At 47.2% G+C, this 19,742-nt stretch overlaps 8 protein-coding genes across 8 annotated transcripts; 4 read left to right on the top strand and 4 right to left on the bottom strand.

The window, feature by feature from the left end:
* Positions 1-40: 40 nt before the first annotated feature.
* On the top strand, positions 41-2,473 carry BJ212DRAFT_1448459 (kinase-like domain-containing protein; the record flags this gene model as incomplete). The annotated part of the gene is made up of 3 exons (XM_041338547.1): positions 41-149; positions 201-2,399; positions 2,421-2,473. The coding sequence occupies 3 exons, from the start codon at positions 41-43 to the stop codon at positions 2,471-2,473; spliced, it is 2,361 nt and encodes a 786-aa protein (XP_041190125.1).
* A 78-nt stretch (positions 2,474-2,551) lies between these two features.
* On the bottom strand, positions 2,552-3,312 carry BJ212DRAFT_1483774 (uncharacterized protein; the record flags this gene model as incomplete). The annotated part of the gene is made up of 3 exons (XM_041340671.1): positions 2,552-2,832; positions 2,882-3,100; positions 3,153-3,312. 3 exons carry the CDS (start codon positions 3,310-3,312, stop codon positions 2,552-2,554), a joined length of 660 nt encoding a protein of 219 aa, XP_041190124.1.
* A 182-nt stretch (positions 3,313-3,494) lies between these two features.
* On the top strand, positions 3,495-3,832 carry BJ212DRAFT_1277798 (mitotic-spindle organizing gamma-tubulin ring associated-domain-containing protein; the record flags this gene model as incomplete). Its single annotated transcript, XM_041331386.1, has 3 exons — positions 3,495-3,546; positions 3,604-3,707; positions 3,767-3,832. The coding sequence occupies 3 exons, from the start codon at positions 3,495-3,497 to the stop codon at positions 3,830-3,832; spliced, it is 222 nt and encodes a 73-aa protein (XP_041190123.1).
* Positions 3,833-4,279: 447 nt separating this feature from the next.
* BJ212DRAFT_1302020 (uncharacterized protein) lies at positions 4,280-7,042 on the top strand (the record flags this gene model as incomplete). The annotated part of the gene is made up of 2 exons (XM_041333206.1): positions 4,280-4,931; positions 4,992-7,042. 2 exons carry the CDS (start codon positions 4,280-4,282, stop codon positions 7,040-7,042), a joined length of 2,703 nt encoding a protein of 900 aa, XP_041190122.1.
* A 2,237-nt stretch (positions 7,043-9,279) lies between these two features.
* Positions 9,280-9,717, top strand: BJ212DRAFT_1483772 (uncharacterized protein; the record flags this gene model as incomplete). Its single annotated transcript, XM_041340670.1, has 3 exons — positions 9,280-9,318; positions 9,368-9,427; positions 9,475-9,717. 3 exons carry the CDS (start codon positions 9,280-9,282, stop codon positions 9,715-9,717), a joined length of 342 nt encoding a protein of 113 aa, XP_041190121.1.
* Positions 9,718-10,236: 519 nt separating this feature from the next.
* On the bottom strand, positions 10,237-11,582 carry BJ212DRAFT_1483771 (uncharacterized protein; the record flags this gene model as incomplete). The annotated part of the gene is made up of 5 exons (XM_041340669.1): positions 10,237-10,469; positions 10,527-10,807; positions 10,862-11,337; positions 11,392-11,463; positions 11,511-11,582. The coding sequence occupies 5 exons, from the start codon at positions 11,580-11,582 to the stop codon at positions 10,237-10,239; spliced, it is 1,134 nt and encodes a 377-aa protein (XP_041190120.1).
* Positions 11,583-13,112: 1,530 nt separating this feature from the next.
* On the bottom strand, positions 13,113-14,390 carry BJ212DRAFT_1483770 (uncharacterized protein; the record flags this gene model as incomplete). The annotated part of the gene is made up of 3 exons (XM_041340668.1): positions 13,113-13,199; positions 13,260-13,884; positions 13,933-14,390. The coding sequence occupies 3 exons, from the start codon at positions 14,388-14,390 to the stop codon at positions 13,113-13,115; spliced, it is 1,170 nt and encodes a 389-aa protein (XP_041190119.1).
* A 3,316-nt stretch (positions 14,391-17,706) lies between these two features.
* On the bottom strand, positions 17,707-18,366 carry BJ212DRAFT_1302018 (uncharacterized protein; the record flags this gene model as incomplete). The annotated part of the gene is made up of 3 exons (XM_041333205.1): positions 17,707-17,937; positions 18,002-18,082; positions 18,133-18,366. 3 exons carry the CDS (start codon positions 18,364-18,366, stop codon positions 17,707-17,709), a joined length of 546 nt encoding a protein of 181 aa, XP_041190118.1.
* Between the last annotated feature and the right edge of the window lie 1,376 nt (positions 18,367-19,742).

Genomic DNA, 19,742 nt, shown 5'->3' with positions numbered 1-19,742 from the left:
TCGTCTGTCAGCCTCCCGATACTCCTCCTTATTAACCACTATGGACGACGACGATTATCCAAGGCTTCCGCGGCGGAATCGCAGCGAGGATGACCCAAAGATGATTGGACTATGGAAAGTTGGTAGGACTATTGGCAAGGGAAGCTCAGGTATTTATCTAGGTTGCTGCAAAACTATGCGCTTTCACTGATCCCAACTAGGCCGCGTGAGGATCGCACGACATTCAAAAACAGGACAATACGCCGCAGTAAAAATTGTGTCCAAAAACATCCTTATGAACTCTATCACCAAGCTCGTCGACTCCGCGGAGCATATGCTTCTCAGCATCGAGCGCGAAATCGTGATCATGAAGCTCATCGACCATCCAAACATAATGCGCCTCTACGACGTGTGGGAGACCTCCAGCGAGCTCTATCTTATTCTCGAGTACGTAGAGGGTGGCGAGCTCTTTGATTATCTATGCAACAAGGGGCGGCTATCCACCCTTGAAGCATTGGGCTATTTTCAGCAAATCATCTCCGCAATCGACTATTGCCATCGACTCAACATTGCGCATCGAGATCTGAAGCCTGAGAACCTTCTCATGGACCAAAACAAGAATATCAAGGTTGCAGACTTTGGTATGGCAGCTTGGCAGGCCAGCTCCAAAAACGGATTACTCCAGACGGCATGTGGAAGCCCTCATTATGCGGCCCCGGAGGTCATCATGGGAAAGGAGTACAATGGACGCGCTTCTGATATCTGGTCTTGTGGCGTGATTCTATTTGCCTTGCTTGTGGGACGCCTTCCGTTCGATGATGAGGACCTACCAACACTGCTAGATAAAGTCAAGTCAGGAAAGTTTGATATGCCATCCGGCATCGATCTCTTGGCCAAGGATCTTATCACGAAGATGCTGCAGAAAGACGTTGTGACGCGTATCACGATCCCTGAAATTCTCGCTCACCCGTTCTACCTTTCTCAAAAGCCAAAGTCTGTCGATGCAAGCACGCCGAGGCTCACCGATATTGCGAGACCTCTCTCTGATCTTGAAGACATTGATCAAGACATCCTCGCGAACCTCCGCACGCTTTGGCACGGTACATCTGAGGGAGACATCAAAGCTAGCCTCAAGAGCTCCGAGCCAAACTGGCAGAAAGGTGTTTACCGACTGCTCACTGAATATCGGGACAAACACTTGGAAAATTATGACGAGGAAGAGGAGATGGTGCACAGAAAGACACGCAAGGAGAAATCAACCAGGAATGACCCTCAAGGCATGACCAGGACAACATCCCAAACACCGTACCTGGCACGCGCGCCTTCATTTCTTCCTCCTCGCGCAGCTCCTCCGACCCCGCGTAGGGCAGCTGGTCGCACGCTCCCTCTGCACAATGACGATAGCGACTACGTACAACTAGGCGCTCCTCATATAACTCTTTCTTCGCCGACACCTCCACGTCCAGGGGCTGATCTCCGCTCTCCTTTGTCGTCATATATCACATCTCTAACATCGCCCTTATCACCTACGCTCGGTTCTACAAATTTGCCCGCGATTGAAGTGCCGGAACTCAAGGATGATAAGATGCAGCATTTCTTCCAGCAAATCGTGGAACATCTTAATGCAATGGAGGCGCGCACTGCAGGCACGCCCCGTCCTGGTCTTGGCAATACCTCAGCTCCACCCACACCGGTTAACATGGAATTCGGCAAGCGTCAGAAGGACAATGCTGTGCAGACCAGAGGCTATTCATCGCCCCAGGAGATCATACCTGACGCAGATATGAGGCGCGAACGACGAAGTCAGTTCGGAGAGATTGACAAGGAAAATATATCTCTCAGTGTCAGTGGACCCGGAATCATCAAGAAGTCGTCTCTGCGGAGCAACGATGGTGACAGACGGCCTGCGCTCCATGTGCAAATCATCGAGCCACCGCCGAACAAGCTACGCAAGAAGGGCGGGGGTGACACCCCAGCCGCTGTCTCGCCCGCATTTTCTGACAGCTCGTTTACTCTTGCCTCGACGCCGCGACGGCGTTGGCTTGATAGTGTTTTCAGGTTCAAGCCAGTAACATACCAGCTTCTGTCTACGCACGACGGATTCACATCACGCGAGGAGTGCCGTCGAATGCTGGTGAACATGGGCGTGCGCGTGGTCCTCACGCATGCAGAAAATTCAGGCGTACTCAAGTGCAGGACGGATGAGACGAAGGACCCGTCTGGACTTTTGCCGGCGCTAAAGTCGGTGCGGTTCCGCGTGGAGGTGCAAAGACCAACGCCTGTGCAAATCACTGCTGGATATCAGGTCGTACTACATTTGATACAGGAGAGGGGTGCGTCGTCAAGCTTCCAGGTGATTTATCAAAGGCTGAGAAGGAACTGGGAGCTGGATATTCCACGAATGTTGATGACACCAAATAGTCCACTTTTCAGCCCCACAGAAACCGAGATGGGAGGATACGAGTTTAGCGAGAGGTTGGTGTACGCCGATTAGCTTGCACGATCTGTAGGACATATAAAATTATTTTATGGTAGATACCGCCAACACTGGTATTCAAATTTTGTGCCTTGGCTATGACAGTGGACCATCCATCATCACCATCGTACTTGCGAACCGCGATGGTGGTTCGGTGAGGAGCGTGTCGTCACGATCAGTGACCATGGCTTCATCGATTGCTTGTGGATGAACTGATTCTTTGAGGGAATGGTGTTTCCCTTGTTTTGATACGACTGCAGACATAGAATCTACACTGCTGATTCGGATGAAACGTAGGAGTTGGATGTAAGCAACTTCCGTCTGGTCCCATTTGCGGAATAGCTCAACGGTAGCTTCATGCGTAAGATCAGGCACATCTGCACAATATGATCAACATAGGCAAGGAAGTATGATACTCAATCTTACCCATTCCTGTGCGATATTGTTCTGATTCACGGAGCTTGATCTCCTCCAGCTTCAACTCCTTGGTACTTTTCGGTCGGCCCTTGCGGCGAGCAGCTCTCTCCTGCTCAAGCTCATCGTCGTAGCGTGTTAACCATACATTACTAATGATGGAATGTAGCTCTTCGAGGGAAAGCGTGCCTTCTGGAGGTATAGCATGGTAGAAAAATCCGTATAAATCGGCTGAGGTCCACCGCATAAGACGCGTGACATCAATATAACATAGGATACGCACCCTGAGCAGAGTGTTTCTTTGTTCGCTTTGATGCTGCGTCCGCGAGTTTTGCTTTTCGCAGCTGCACCCGGCTCAGTTGACCGGCCTTGCGGGAGTCTGGGTGAAAGACTTTTTCTTTCTTTGACCTCGAGGTGCTTCTGGGTGTTTTTGAGGGAGCCATGAAGGTAAGCTGCCGCAGTCGGACTTTCTCTGAGCACGGATATAATAATATCTATTTCCTTTCCGGGATTTCTGTCCCTTGGAAGTGCCCCCCGCCGAATTCAAGCCAGGAGGCCTGTAAGTCAAAATTACTCATCTGGTCATAGCGGTAGATCTAATGCTCTTCAAACAGGCGTTGACCTCATGTCATCTAAAGAGGCAGACAGAATTAGTGCTGCTCAGCAGACCCTTGACAGTGTGTTATCGAAGTTGCACGTGCGCCGTATTGCACCCTCATGAATGCGGTTCACAGCCCTCTATGAGATCTCGCAGCTGCTTAATACACAGCTTGATAAGGAGACACTCGCGACATGTGTGGGTATGATCGAGAGTGGTGTCAACCCGGAGGCCCTTGCAGTATGCTAATGTCCGAGTGGTCTAAAAGCAAGTTTTGGGACTGACAATTACCCATGCAGGCTGTTATTCAGGAGCTGCGGCGTGAAGCCGCTGCTGCACAGAACGCACACTCTGATGTGCGTTGAATTGATAGCATGACACGTAAAAGTTCTCATGCGCTCGACGGCCGTCGGGTCCGAGTGCATGTAGTATCAGGTCTTTTTTTATCGTGGTTGTTCAAGCAGGGTCCGGAGCAGTTCTGCCACCTACTGAGCTCGCCCCTTCTAGCAAACTTCAGGCTTGATATGTAACTTGGCTTGTTCTGAATGTAACTATCTTGTAGACTTGTAAGAACGCGTTTGAGCCAGTTTGAACTCAGTTTGATGACATGCCGTTGCTGCCGCGCCAGTTCAGTTGATCAAGAAACGGAGAGCTTTGGCAAGCGTTAAATTTATACCACCGCAAGGCAATTTCGGCCACTCTTCTTACTAGTGGCTTTCATCATCAACTTCCTCGACGTCCAAGCACTGTTCACGACGACCGCGCAAGCTTACTGACACTCTTTTTCTTCTTGACGCCCGCTTCTCCCAAGCATGCAGCCTTCACAGTTGGAGATTCAGCGCGAGGTTGAGGCTTTGCGAGACATAAAGCGGCGTTCTACAGCACAAGGCGGTCCAGGTGCTCTTATTCTTGATCCTGATCTTCCGAACCCATCGTCTCCAACTTCACCAACATCCAACTACTGGACTGGCACTGCACCCCAGCAGTTACCAGATGGTGACTCCAGCAGCGGCTCTCACGAAGGCAGCTCTAGCTCAGAGGAGCGAAGCGCGGGCTTAGATGATCCTTTCCATCTTTTCTGGGTGCCAGCTCGTCTTCATCCCGAAATCGATCCGGGCCAGTTTAGCGCTTTTCTCAAAGAACACGCACGTACTCCACCCCCAGATGGCACTGCTGGATCTCTTCGATCAAATTCTTTGAGCATTCCTTCCACAGGTTTGGGACGCAAGCGTTCAATGCTCAGCAGGCAGTACAAGCCATCAGAGAATGACCAGGTCGAGGACGAGGATGAGAAGGTCGTCCCTTCTCGCCCAAATCGCACACCTCTCGCAAATGCACCACAACTTACTATCAGCGACTTACAAAGGCTAGAAACACTGGCAGAAGAGGCCTCAAAGAGTGACGATCCTACAAAACTTAGAAACGTGCTCAGGCGAAGTTTAAGCCTTAATGTATCTCCTTCAGGTCAGTATGCAGAATAACTTCCGGTCGTCCCTGGCATCTGCTCAAGGCCCTTGTCTTCAGCCATGGACAGGATGGACGATATTCCTGACATGCCAGATGAGGCCGATGCACCTATCATCGTTCCTCCTCCCGGCCTAATTCTCCGTCGAGCTGCGCGCACTAAGATCCGGAAGACTACCTTGCCCGGTGATGGTGGTGGCCATCGGTTTGGGTCCGGACGCAGGCCTCGTGCTGCCACACAGGGAGAACCACGTACCTCCAGTGATCTGTCTTCCAGTGATCACGTCTCATCAAGTGATCATGGTGATGTCACAGAAACAGGTAGACGACCTCGTGCACTTTCTAACGAAAGCATAACAAGTGATGGCCATACTTCGCAAACTGACGTGCTCATAGATGAAACACTCATCCTCGAAGCATACCTCTGTGATGTACCTGATGGTGAAGCCCTTTCAACCTCGTCGCTAAACTCCGACGCCCCATTATTATCATTTTCCCCAGCACATAACGAGCCTACACCGACCCAAACTGAATCTAGTCTGGATGCCCCCACCAATGCGATAGTTTTGCATCACCCTCAACCCCAGAGGCTTACTCTGACCGCCCCTTCTGAAGAATCGTCTCGGACGCCGTCCCCTGATGCACCTACCTTAGCATCATCTACCGAAGCTATAGCAGCATCCAGCCTCCCCCAGAAGACCCCAAGTCTTGTGCCGAAGAAGGAGAAAGACCGCAAGGGGCTGTTCAAATGGGGCAGCGACAAAGGCGGGAAGAAGAACGGCAAGGACAGGGAACGTGAGAAGGAAGTGCAGCGAGCAGAAAAGGAGAAGGAGGGCGGGTTCTTCGGGTCCTTGTTCAGCAGCAAGAAAAAGCCCGACGAACAGGCATCTCAGGCGCATCCATACGGGTCTGGGCGAGAGGCTGCTACTGCCTTGCTTGGCCAGTCAAAATCCTCAAAACAGTATGTTCCCTCGCCATCGCCACAACTGCCCGGCGGGCAGGGCATGTATGCTCGATATCCCATCCACGTAGAGCGCGCGATCTATAGACTAAGTCATATTAAGCTGGCAAATCCTCGAAGGCCGCTGTACGAGCAGGTTCTCATCAGCAATCTGATGTTCTGGTATCTCGGTGTCATTAACAAGACGCAGAACACTGCAGCGACTCCTGTAGCGCAAAATCAGCCAGCCGCTACCGCCCCGACCGCGTCCAATCCTGACAATGAACAGATGGAGAGGGAGGGTGAACGTCGGGAAGCGGAAGAGAGGCAGAGGGTTGAGAATGAGCGGCTTGAGAGGGAGAGGGAGATTGAGCGCGAAAGAGAGCTTCAACTTCAGCAGCAACCACAGAAAAAGGAGTCTCAAAGGAGAGGCGCTCTTACAAAGCCCCCCAGCGGATCGCAAGGAGCTCGAAGGGTTGCTGAAATGCCAATCAAGAGTCCTCAATACGAGATGCAGCATAGAGAAATGGAACAGCAGTACAATGGATCCAGTTACGGGTATAATTCCTCCTCTCCGACGCCACTTGGTGGCGGTCCACCAAGGATGCAGCGACAGTCAAGTCCACCAGTGCATGCGCCCCAGATTGTCCAGCCACAATCGACCAATTACATGTACCCCGGGTACTCAGGGCCTGGGGCAGCAGATCAACAGCAATTTCCACCTGACACCATGCAGCCTACGGAGTCATGGGCTTCGTCATCCACTTCTGGAGCTCCGCCCCTGTCGCGTACGCGATTAACTCCATCGCCCCCTCCTAGTCATACTCCAAGTAATACTTCTCAGCAAGCTCCTGCACGCCGTTCGCGGTCTCCACCAGCCCAAAACCATAACAGATACTCTGCGAATGTGTCACCCGCTGCCACTAGCCGTGTCCAAGCCACACGGGCCACAACACGCTCATTATCTGCCACTGCGACTACGGGTGCCGCTCCTCCAGCCCTCCCCGCTGAAGTAAAGACCAGGAAGGTGACCAGTGCTCATGCCGTTATGACAACGCCACACAACAGAAGACCAAGAGCACATGCAGAACCTCCACTTCCGTCCCGCACAGAGCGGGGCGAGGAAGAAGACGTCCCCCTAGCAGTGTGGCAACAACAACGCCGAAAGTGATTGCTGGCTGGTTAATGTGAGTGCAGGCCTCTTTGGTCGATACATGCTCTTTCACTGACGACATTATTAAGTTTTACCAAATTCACGTTTCTGCTCCCCACTTGCTAATTGCTTTTATATCACCCTGAGCTGGTAACCTGACAATGGTCTCAGTCATCTAAGACCCATTACGTTCGGGATATTCTTGGGATAAGACATTCACCCATCGGACCTTTTTACCATACAGTACTACTGCTTTATTCCCCAGCATTACGTTGTATTTGCGTCGCTCAGCAGAAGCACCGCGGCATCTTCCTGCTTATACTTTCGTTGTATTCACAGTGGACTTGTAATCAAGGATCTATCAGAATCTGGACGTTAGTGGTTCTTTCTGACATCGCTTTTTTGGCGCAGGGAAGCTTTTCAATATCTTTCCCTGTGGGAAGATAGGAGAAGGTCCATGTCGTCACTGTGTGTGGCTACTAGGGCAGGTGCTTGTTTAGAAAGTCTTGTTCTCTCCAGCAGGTTTCATTTTACCAAACATCTTCGTGAGACGGGCCGCCTGCCGACTGCTAACTCTATATAAATAGTGAGCCTGTGATATCGGACAGTTCATGGAGAATGCGTCATATCAGGTCGTTCACTTTCAGCATGGAGAGCTTCCTTCTGGTCTCGGGAGTTTGCTCAGATTTGCGACACGTTCCTGACCAATCCCATATCTTTCAAGTTGGGGCTGGTCTTTCTGGTCTTACTGCTGGTTTGACCCTCCTTCAGAATGGTGTGCCGGTGAGAATGAAATAAATAAATATGGAGTATAGACAAGGACAGAGGGGCGCAATTAGGGATCGCAGTGCATCAATTTTGCACTTTGCTTTGATTTTCCTTCGTTCATGAGTTGCAGTCTCATGCCATGGAAGTATACCATTTCCATGGGGTAAATGAGATTAACAAGCAGCCAGTCCTCCCGCTTCGAATGTATCGTGTTGGAAGAAGGAAACCATTGCAAATTCTACCAATGTTTCCGTACTGTGAAGCAACACCCTCACGATCACATGTACGATAGCTTGAATGAAAAAACAAGAAGTTGTGATTCAATGTTTATCAAATGAACTAGACGGCATACTTGGTCAAAATATCATAGATCTGAGGGGTACTATCTGCGGAAGAATCTTGCGAGATACTGTTGTTTTGTGGAGCTCGGAACCGAGCTCCGTTCTTTCCAACAGTACTAGTACTCGACCCACGTTGGATCAGAAAGGTTTCTGATCCCGACCACCCCGAAGAGGTTATATCGATGTGGGCTGGCTGATTGGTGCGGACGACGCGAGGGGTAATTACACTGCTCATAATATTGGCGGAGACGTCTTGATGTTTGTTTCTTAGGCGTTGTACGAATGAACCAAGTGACTTTTCAAGCGAGACACGAGATGAATCATTCAATCAACGATGCTGGTTGCTAACCTCGAGGTGTGGTGGAGGTTGAATGAAGATGTAAGCTAGGATCTTTGGGACTTGTTTGATCCTGTTGACTGAGTTTGTATTGGCACATAGAGAATGCACTGATGATCGTGATGTGGAGCAAATATTCGGATGGCTGGGGACGGAAGGGTATTTGCTGTTGTGTACCGCGGTTCACGGATTTTGCCAACATCACTGAAAACCGGTTAACCCGGTATGACAATATTGACCTTATAAGGTAGCGAAATCTGTGTTGCCCTTATATGCCAATATATCGGCCTACCTATCAAGTATCATATTCTTGATCTGTAAGCTTGTTTTTCGTCTGCTTTTGCGTTCGACGAATCAATCTATGAGTATATCAAGTTGTGAGCTAGTGTTCAAAGTTATACATTATGTATCTCAAACACAAATCATACTACCGAGCTTTCGCCTTTTCGTCTTATATTTTCCACTTCGATAAGTCATTATCATCTCATGTCGAATTCTAAGCTAGTGGTCTAATTTTTGCATCTATGCATCAAAAGTGCTCAATACTATATATCAGTGCAGAGCGGTGGGACGTCGAGATTACATGTTACTGTAGGCATACACCCAACCATCCACACACCCAGTAGGACGACGGCGAAAAACTATATTCGTTATCTACAAAATACATATGTAAAGTAATCCGTTATTATAAAAATTGTTAGCTCGACTGAGGGAACACTGAGCGAGTAGGACAGAATTGATGTCCGGATGACTAATACGTCTATATGATGAACGCGAGTCCTTTCGGGCTAACATCTAACACAACCGACATGCCAAATAACAACGGACAGAATAACAATGAAAACGCCGTAAGTGAATTGCATCTATACATTTGATTGATTACTTACATAGACACAGAGAGCACCGGTGGCCCAAATTACAAGGGCATGCAGTTTCGAAATACCGGATTACTTACTGGTATGTTTCGTCGATGTCCCTCGAATGTGATGCGTTGAACTTATTAGGCCGCAATCTGGGCGACGATGCCCATCATGTGCACAAGAGCCAACGAGGCATTACAGAACAACACACAACTGCTTGGTCCAGTTGAGCCTCCAGTTTGGACAGATGAGGAAAAAGCATTCCTGGTGCTCTGGATCTCAAGAGAGAGGAGGATTTTTGGAGACGGTCTTGACACATTTGGAGGTTTCACTGGGCTTGAGGAGTCCATCCTAGAGAATTTTCAGCTTTTGTATGACTGCACATAATCCCATCCCAATCTAAATGTGTTGATGCTCTTACCTTTGGGCATTTTGTCCTTCAGGGCACTAAACTTAACATAGACAAAACCTTTTGGCCTTCCTGATTCATGATCTGTTGGAACATGAATGCCTTTAGCGTCGCCATGCTTGCCAAAGACTTTGCCTGCAGTGACTTGTAAGATGCTGTTTTGATTCTCCAAAGTCTGAGCAGAAGATTCAGTGTCCTGGAAGCTCAAGGCATAATCTGCACCATCTGGTTCTGTCCAGACAATCAATGTATCTGGTGGTTGCATGAGTGGGTATCAGCAGATCCTTGTAAATACCAAATGGACCTTGTTGGCATTGATAGACGTCAGTGGTGTGAATTCGAGTAGTCAGGATGAGTTTGTTGAAATGGACTTCTGAGTGAGTGATAAGGAAAGCCTCGTTGGTCTCATTCTCAAATTGTCCATAACAAAAAGCGGTCCCTTGGTCAGCCCATTGTGAGCCAATAAGTTTGTAAACCTTTGTAGAACGTGGCAAACATCAGTCAGAGTTGGCCCTTAATGAATGCATGAAAACAAGACAGGGAGAAGGAGGAGGAGGAGGGAGGAGGAAGAGGAGGAGGAGGAGGAGGAGGAGGAGGAGGAGGAGGAGGAGGAGGAGGAGGAGGAGGAGGAGGAGGAGGAAGAGGGGAGGGTGATGAGAGGGGGACAAGGGTGACGAGAAGGTGAGGAGGGGGAGGAGGGGAAGGGGGAATGCAGCTGAAGAGAGTTGACCTTAAAATTTATATTCCAGTCCTTCATCTTCAGAGTCTTCATATTCCTCCAAGTCACTGCCTTCACCAGATATGTGGACATCCTCATCTTCGTCATCCCATGCATCATTATCTTCATCATCGTCATCATCTTCTTCATTATCCTTGTCATCATCATTTTCTTTGCCTTGAGTTTGATTCCAACAGTCTCCAGCATTGGTGTTGCTCATGACAATGTCCAATTTATCATCACAGCTTCCTGGTCCATGTTCACACTCAGTGTCCTTCAACATGTTATACTGAACCACATGGCCAACACCTATGCCTGCGAAATGAGCAAACATATCACGATCTGCAAAACTATATATCCCAAACTGTTATTGATCAGGACATCAACAAAGTTGACTTACTCACATATTAACATAGAAGGCAGCCCAGTCATTTACTTCTCTGAATGGTCGCACAACAGTTGGGCCATGCCGAAGAAGAGTATCCATGTGGCCATCAGCAAAGCAGGGTATAAGATGACAGGCTCTAAGAACAACAGAGGGATCAAGGAAACCAAATGCAGAGGGTGAGTCTGGTATGAATCCAACTTTCGGAAAACGACCCTCCCTGATGCTCCAGCAGTAACATGGGACTACACCAAACCATCGAACCCACAAGAATTCCATGGACTGAGGTGAGCGATTACAAACGTCAGGGCCAACATGGAGCACCTGTATGGTAAAAGCACCTAAAACTTGGGCATACCAAAATGGATGAGTGTCACCATCATGTTCTCTTGACAAAGTCATTACAACACCACCGTACCCTGGTTTCAGGGTATCTTGATCACAATGGACATCATAGGTCATGTAGTTGATTTGGAGGCGCTTGGCTTGGGAGACCTTGTTCAGGCTGTTGATGAAGCATACACTGTTTCATTCCGCATCAGTGAAAACCCTCTCATTACCATCATAATCCAAGCTGAGCAGTTGTGAAAGAAGATGGTCTTTCAGATTAGGAACGAAGCCCTTTTGGTTTCCGTTAGCAGTGAAGTTTTAGTAGACTAACATCTTACCTTGATAGCTGGATCACCCTCGTGTTCACTCAGGTAATGGGCTAGATTCAGGAAGTTGGATGTATTGGACATAAAGTGGTGAGCCTCGATCAGTAGGTCACTGGTATGTATATCCTGGAGGGGGGCTGTAGATTGCTGCAGCTGGCGGACATGAGTACATCTTCTTTCCTATTTAGCAAGTTGCTTCAAGACATCTTGCTTATTTGTATTTTGATACAGCATTTTTATGAGATGGTGGGAAAGCTCGCCCTGTAAAATGCAGAATGTTAAGACAGTCAGATACTTGAACATCAACTATGACTATGTACAATCTGAGTTGTATATGAATCCGTTGTTCCAAATAGTCTAATGGAGCCCACATAATCGCCAAGTGCATGCAATTTGTATGTTGAGAGATTGAAAGTCCTGGGACGAGCACCTGATGATCTTGTTCCCCCATTGGTGGACTTTAGATTAGCTTCATGCCTCCTCTGATGTGCAGCAACTTCACATGGAAGTTCTACAGTCTGAAAAGCTGAGCATGTAAACTGCTGGAATTTTCGAAGTTGCTTTCCTAAACCTTCCAGTGCCTGATTGAGTCAAGCTAGTGAATCATCTGTGTGAAGCCGAAGCTTGGCCAAGGCATGCCATCCAGCCAGTTGAAAAAGAAGAAGACAGACAACATTGTCATGCTGTGCAGGGAATAACCCTTTGAATGCAGGGATTGCACACTGCTCAGAAATGGGAAGTCAGTGTTTGGAAAACAGCAAAGTTCACAGACCAACTAACCTGTAAAACGTCCTCGAAGTGCCATGCAGCACTATGCTGCACATCTGACACACTGGATGGAAAACGCCAAATTGCACCCCTGCCAAAGGAAGGGATTGAGCGGAAGCTGTGGTAAGAAAGAGTCCATGTCAGAAATAAAATCAGTAGTCTTTAAACAAACCAAATGTCTTTACCATTCATTCAGGACAGTTATTGTTTCGGGATTTATGGCATAAAGGAGCCTGATGAGATGCTTAAAAATGGACTTGAATATGCCCAGTTCAACTCATGTAAAAGGTCAACAACGAGCATCAGGAAAAAATTAAAACCAAGGAAGCCTAGCTGATCCGCAAAGGCATTCTAAAGATGCAATGTAAATAAATAGCTAACTATCAAGACAAAATGGGCTCACAAAGGTAGGAACAAGGGAGAACTCTTTTAGAAGATGCTCTACAGCAGCACCTTTGATAGGGAGGCCTAAGTTGTAGATGGCATCATGTGCAATGGTGATTTTGTCTCCAAGATATTGTCGTACTCTTGAAACTCTTGCTGACATATCAGCAATGAGCCCAATGCACCAAAAATATGATTTTGTGAGGAGACATCATGGGCATGGGCAAATTCCCTTATCACGAATGGTTGCAATAAGAACTCTGTTGGCGGCATCTTGGTTAGTAAAAGGGAAGTCGGAAGGATATAGTTTGCTTACTTTTCTGGGTAGTCTGCAGAATAGGTAAATATCCTAGGAAATACTCTGCGGTATACCCCATCGTAGCACTTGACGATGATGCCATTTTTGTACGCTTCGACAAAATCATCATCTATCAGAATATGCCAGATAGTGTGAAACAGCTCTCACTTGCAATGAGCTAGAACATCCTCGTAACTCTTCCTTTTAACTAGGGTAATCTGTGCAATAAATTGATTGATCACTTCTGGTAGCTATGAAACACAACTGTTAGTATAACCACCTAGTAGCAGGTAGTGTTTGGGAGCACTTACAGTAGGAATGAATGCTACAGGATGGCATGCACCGGAGGTAGGGCAGGTGCGCATGTACTTGGACTGGTTTCTGAAAAATAGATAAACTGGCCATGCCGAAGCATTCCCAAACTGCGCTAAGTGTGTTGAATCCAACCAAAACATAAGCCCAGCAATGACTCTCTCCAAGGTACAACTGTCACTTCTCTTCTCCTTCTGCAAATCATCGTGTGCTTTAATCCATGCATCTGATGTATAGAGCTCATCATAGAGATGCTGCTCTTGACCAGTTACAGGGGACATCCAAAAGCGCTTGAAGGGAGTGAAGTGAAACCATTTTGATGCTGCCTCGGAGAAAGCAGCACGAATCATGGCTGTGAGCGGACAGTACTGGAACCCTGGAACAGTAAACGGCTGTCCATTCCCACTTGGATTTCTCTCCCTAGTCAGCACCAGAATCTCTGCAGCTGTCTCTTTCCAACTGTCCCTTTGGAAGATATCATTGTCATCAAGACTGGCTTCAGACAAATCAAAATGCCCCATTTCTGTATGGGCATTGAAGCCATTCAGATCCTGTACACTGAAATCTTCCACTGATAGGACTTCCTTGACTAGTTGAGTTACCTTAGCTTCAGACAATTGGTTGCTTCCTGTCATCATCCAAGTCATGAGGCGCCAGATGCTCATGTTTCACCAAGGCCAAGGAGGTGGCTTCGGGGAAGACACTACCCTGGTATTGGATGGTTCAGGGTTTGAATCTGGATGAAAGTTGGATAGCTGGTCTGCAGAGACAAATGCATCTGGGTTGTGTGTCAGTCGATGATGGTACTCCCTTCCAATACCAAATAGATTTATGGATGTCTGTAAAGAGTCAAAAACATGGAGAATTACTCGGCGAATGGCTGGTGGTGGTGGTGGTTGGACAGGGGGAGGTGGCTCAGGAGGCTCATCTCTAAATCGTGCAGGTAACTGGTGAGTCCGAGTGGGGCAAGTGCCTTCAGGAGTAGGAGTTAATATAGGTGGCTCAGACTGCACCTCTTGTGGGATGCTAGGTAGTCTAGGCTCTGTTGATAGTTGAGGTGAGAGAGGGTAATGCTGAGGGGTTGTATCACATGATGCAATGGTATAACTGCTGCTAGGGGGTGTGGTCATAACACTGCACGAAGACCCAGCTGCAGCAAGCTAGTCTTGTCAAATGAAGCTTGGGGTAGGGTGAAGCAGAAGACTCATTTGAGTAGTGCTGAGCTTTATTTTCTTTGACATAGACTCCTCTTGCATGACTTCTGCAGCTCATTTGAAATGTAGTGACTGGAGTGTCAGCTGCCGTTGCCAATGGGAGCAACTTTTCTGGTGGCGCGTTAACCCACTTGGCGATGAAAATGACTGGCTGCAGATTGAATGGCACTTGAAGTAGTGGCTCATCAGGATGACGAGAAGAGAGAATGTAGCTAGGAGCAAAATAAAGTAAGTGAGGACTCTAGATCTGGCCCTCATGTGCACTCAGCAGTATGATCTGGCTTGAAAGTTGCATCAAACGAAATCTTCAGCTTGCATGGGAAACAGCAATTTGTGACATACTTTAGTACAGCCTTGAACGGCATGACTCGGCTACTCCAAGTTGGAGCTGAAGCATGAACTTCAGTTCAATCTACTCAACAAAAACTGAAGTCGCTGCAAGGTCTTGTCGAAACATTGGGTATCCTGGCACTAGCACTCTGACCCAAAATGACATGTGGCACTGTATCTTGGAACTCACCAGTTCAAGTCACACACATCAAGCACACTGTGACTGCGATGCTCCCAACAGAACTCGAGAGACAGATATTCATTCTGGCCACTGACTCCGTGCAAAGAGCATTCTCCTACTTAGTGGTTGCGCAGAGGGTACATTCCTGGTAAGTGGTCACCTCCAGGTCAAAGAGATATTAAGACCTACCCTTGTTACAGGATGGAAAGGCTTCTTTATCAAAAAGTAGTTTTATATGATGAAATAACAGCCAGCTGCTTCCTGTTATCCATGCGCCTCCGATCACCTAACCATTCTGGAGGAGTGGTTCGATCTTTATGTGTTGAAGGTGATGTACTGCCAAGTACTGCTGCTGACATCCTTTCGCTATGCAGAAGTACACAAAACCTTGCACTATGGATCACTCCATCAGATTTGGCCAGAGAACCTAACCCTCTGCTGCATCCCTTGAATGTGCTTCCGCTAAAATCATTATCACTTAGTATTTCCCATATATTTGATCGCACACCACTCATATCCCTTTCCACTGTCCCAGTCTTCAGTAAGCTCACTCATCTGGAACTCCTCAATGACTGGGTAATGTGGAGTTCCACGGTTGGTTTGGAGCATCTTCAGCAATTGACTCACCTGTGTTTGTGTGTTCACACAAAGAGGACTAAGCCAGCGCTGGTGATGTCATTGTTTAGGAATCTGTCCTTGCAAGTTCTTGTTTTCCACACGTCAGAGGACCTTAAGACAGTGCAAAGCTTCTTAGAGTGCACTGATCTTATTGACCCTTGCATTGTGCTGGTAAACTATGCTCTCATCGACCTGAATGATTTCAGAAGTGGTGATATTACATCGCTATGGCAGCATGCTGAGCAAATAATCAAGCAGAGGTGTGCTATTAAACAAGGTAAGTCTGAGTCTTGCAACCTTGCTTTACTACTGACACAAGGCTGACAGCCTAACTTGGCGGCGCCTTTTCCAGTTGATCACTCATCCACCATGTGCGTTTACTTATCATCTTTGCCACATTCCTTGTTCACACCACTCATATTGTCATTGTCACTCGTTGTTGTCACTCTGACTTGCTATTATTATCTTGCAACTCATTCTTGGATGTTCACACTTCCAAATCATACTTGCTGCTCATTTTCGCCACCACTCATTCCAGCTTGTACTGTACTCGCTCTTTCTCCATTGCTCACTTCACTTATTGTACTCGCCTTTTCTCCATTGCTTGTTCTGCTTCACTTATTGCACCTGCCTTCTTCTCACTTGCTCGTTCTGCTTCGCCTATTGCACTCGCCTTTTTTCCTTTACCTGTTCTACTTCGCTTATTGCACTCTATTAGCTGAACTTTATTTTATGGTACAATGTCTATAGTTCTTCCCAATTTTCAGAGATAACAGAATTTTAACACTGCATTACCTCATATACAAGATCTGCTGCAACTTAAACATGAGAATGGTGTGCTCTGTTGAGTCAGCATGTATTGGAACACAGCATTTGACCAACTCCTGCTCTGACTTGGCTGGACAGCACTCATTGTCATGTGGTTGAAAGAAATCAGATAAAACAATGCTGGACAGTCAGCGCTTCAGCCCCCTAGATAAAATGAAGAGAGAGGAATTGTTACACTCACCTTCAGCCCAATACCCAATGTCATCCATTATAACCAATGTGGAAATCGAAACTCATCCATGTAGCTCCTATCCTTCAATCGAAGAGTTTTTCACTATGCTTGAGAGGGCGGAACCAAGAGGGTCAAGTTGGTATAACCCGTTCTGAAACTTTTGACACAACTCGCATGGCTGTGCATTAATTTTAACCTGACCTTCTCCATCACTGCTCTATCTTCCTGTATGTTAAAAGTACCGTTTAGCGTGTTTGCATTTCACATGTCCAGCAATTTTGCTATTGTTTTTGTTCACTTGTATCTTACTACCTACTGTACAAGGTCCCTGCCAATGAAGTCCAGCCCTTTTCTAGTAGACATTGAAAAAAGGAAGCATAGAATAGGGTTAGGGTCCGTCCCTGGACAGGTCATGTGATCACTTTCTTCACTTTCATGTTGTAACTTGTCATCTAATTCTAGTTCATTTCCCATTTATCTGATCCAGTTTAATCCCTTCCAAAGGCTCCTGCCTGCATATGATGGCCCCACACTCCGGTTGGATTTAAACTTCTTATTTCTTTAGTCTCTGACTGCTTAGTGTTAATCCTAGCTCATTCCTCATTTTTATTTCCTTTCCCTGACTTGGATTTTGGCCTTTCCTCTGCTCTTAACTCGCCACGAAAGTGAAATCATTCTTTGACCATGGACAACTGTTCTCTGGCTGGAGGCACTTGGCCTTATCAATGCACTCAGCAGCACTGTTCCCACCCTTCCGCTGGACATGCAGAGATTTATCCAACTCTTTGGTGGCCTCATCTTGCCTTTCATGCCACATCTTTATGTATCAGCATCGCCATTTCTTACCTGCCTTCACATTCTCACATGACCTTTTCTCGCCCGCCTTCGCATTCTCACCCACCTGACTCTCCTTGCGTCCTTGTCACTGGCCAGTCATGGCCCGCACAGTCCCTGCCCTTCTGCTCAGACGCACCGCTTCCTGTCTTCTAGAAAGTTGAAATGGGAGCCATATGTCATGGTGGTGAGAGGCAGGGAATGAGTCACAGAGTAAGTTCGTCACAGAGGGTATGTATGCTTTTACACTCTGAATGTTCTACCAGATACTAGTCTTTGAATTCTACGCTTTTCACTGCATTGCAGATCTGCTGAAGAACTGTTGTCTGTTTCTCAATGGCTTCCGCAACCTTCAGGAGGACTTTAAGGGACTGTACTGAACCCCCCATGCCTTCAACTCCCCTTCCTAGCTTCCTACATTTCTGTAGCAGCATTTCAGTGGCAGGCATTGGTGCTGTGCACTGTGCATTTGTAATATCAAGTCCAAAACTCCTCTGATCCTGCATGCAACTGCAGGTAAGTATTTTGAAGCAGTGGTATTGCTGATATTGAGCTGGCACTCACAGAGTCTTGATCGGAGTCAAGTGTTTTTCGCTTTGAATGTGACAGCAGCTCATGAGCCTTTTTGCTCACGGTCTCCCCCTCCTGGAATCAGAACTGTTAGAACGGCCATGTTCAATCTGGAGGTCACATACATCTTGATGTTGCTCCAGGTCCGAAGGAGGTTTGGGCGACTTGTAACACCCACATGTGTATGCAGGTGCGCCTTGCCCATACCCTGTGGGCCCTGGGCAAACTGCCTTATGACTTTCGGGTGTAGTGCCCCACGAGTACACATCTATGACACATTTGTCCAGGTTATCTGCTGCTCCATCATGGTAGTTGGGGTGACAGGAGGTGACACTGTCTTGATGAGGGTCAGACAACATTTTTATGCTACTATGTATCCTCAAGGGTGACAATATTTAAACTCTCACAAACCTATAACTAATGCCCTGACAGCCTTCCTACATCCTGGAGCATGTGCCCATAGCCAGTGTTGCCTTCAATTTTCTGACTCAGGGCTAGGCCGCTACAGTGCATGGAGCAGTGCTGGGGGAGAAAAATGCCGGTGTGTCTCATCTGGCTCTCTGTTGCTGACTTAACTTAGTCACAGATGTATTAATGGTGCATATGGCAAGTTGCCCTAGTTCTGGGATATGGAAATTTTCAAGTTGTATCCAAAGTATTTATCCCCATTCTCTTTAGTTTTTCAATGTTCATCTACAATTTAGTTCCGAACAGCCCACTGACATGTAAATCGGCAAGATCTTATACGCAGTATGAATCAGCATAGGATCAAACTTGAATGTGCACTGATTCCTTTATATTACACAGGCTAATGAAATTTTCTTGTTCCTCCACTCCATGCCTTTCAAATGCAAGGTCTATTTCAGATGTTGCAAACTCCTCTCTCATACAATAACTTACCTGTTGATATTGTAGCTTCCTTGAAGAGATGAATTGATGTTCTTCAGGCACAAAATGAAGAGCTCCGCAAGGAACCTTGCAAAGAGAAAAGGTGTGTCTGACCTTCAAACACATGTCCATGCTATTGATTTAACCACAGTAACCACTACCATCTTGAGGGTAGAGCGATTTGATGGCTAGTTTGTCTGACTGGTTATATTGGACAATTAGTTGCAGAACATGATTGTCATATCCCATATGCCAGACATAGATCCTATCATATTCCCATGCTTTCCGGACCTGTTTCCAGACCCCATATCCAACTCATTCCTGGATCCCCTATCCTGTCCACCCTACACACATTCCATCCAGCAAGACATCCGGACTTTACCTCTTTTCAGATTCCAGACTACATCCACCACCTCACATATCTCAGTCCTGTTTCCACCCTGCCTTCCAGATCCCCAGATCTCTGGACCTCTGGATATTAACTGTGCTATCTCCGGACCTATTCCCACCCTCCGTCCGAGATCCTGTGCCTATCCCCATTTAGGCATCTCCGCCTTTCCGGTTCTTGGTTATCTCTGTTTCCATCTTGCTGATTGATCCTTGTACTAGTTTCATCTCTGAGTTCATTTACATATGTTCCGTCTTACTTACCAATGTGTTTCTGCATGCTCATACATAGCCTTACTCCTTTGCTTACTGATCCTCTCAGATAGCCTCTAGTATATAACCCCTGTACAACTACAGTAGAGTCCTCAGTTTGAATATCACCTTAGATCTGCCCAATCATCTTCTGGACTTCAGTCTGTCTGAGTCTTGTCCTTTTCCATAAGGCCTAGGGAAGAATTCC

The sequence above is a fragment of the Suillus subaureus genome (assembly GCF_016647635.1).
Source record: "Suillus subaureus strain MN1 chromosome Unknown BJ212scaffold_29, whole genome shotgun sequence".
In the NCBI taxonomy this organism is placed as follows: domain Eukaryota; kingdom Fungi; phylum Basidiomycota; class Agaricomycetes; order Boletales; family Suillaceae; genus Suillus; species Suillus subaureus.
This window is presented reverse-complemented; position numbering and strand designations above follow the sequence as displayed.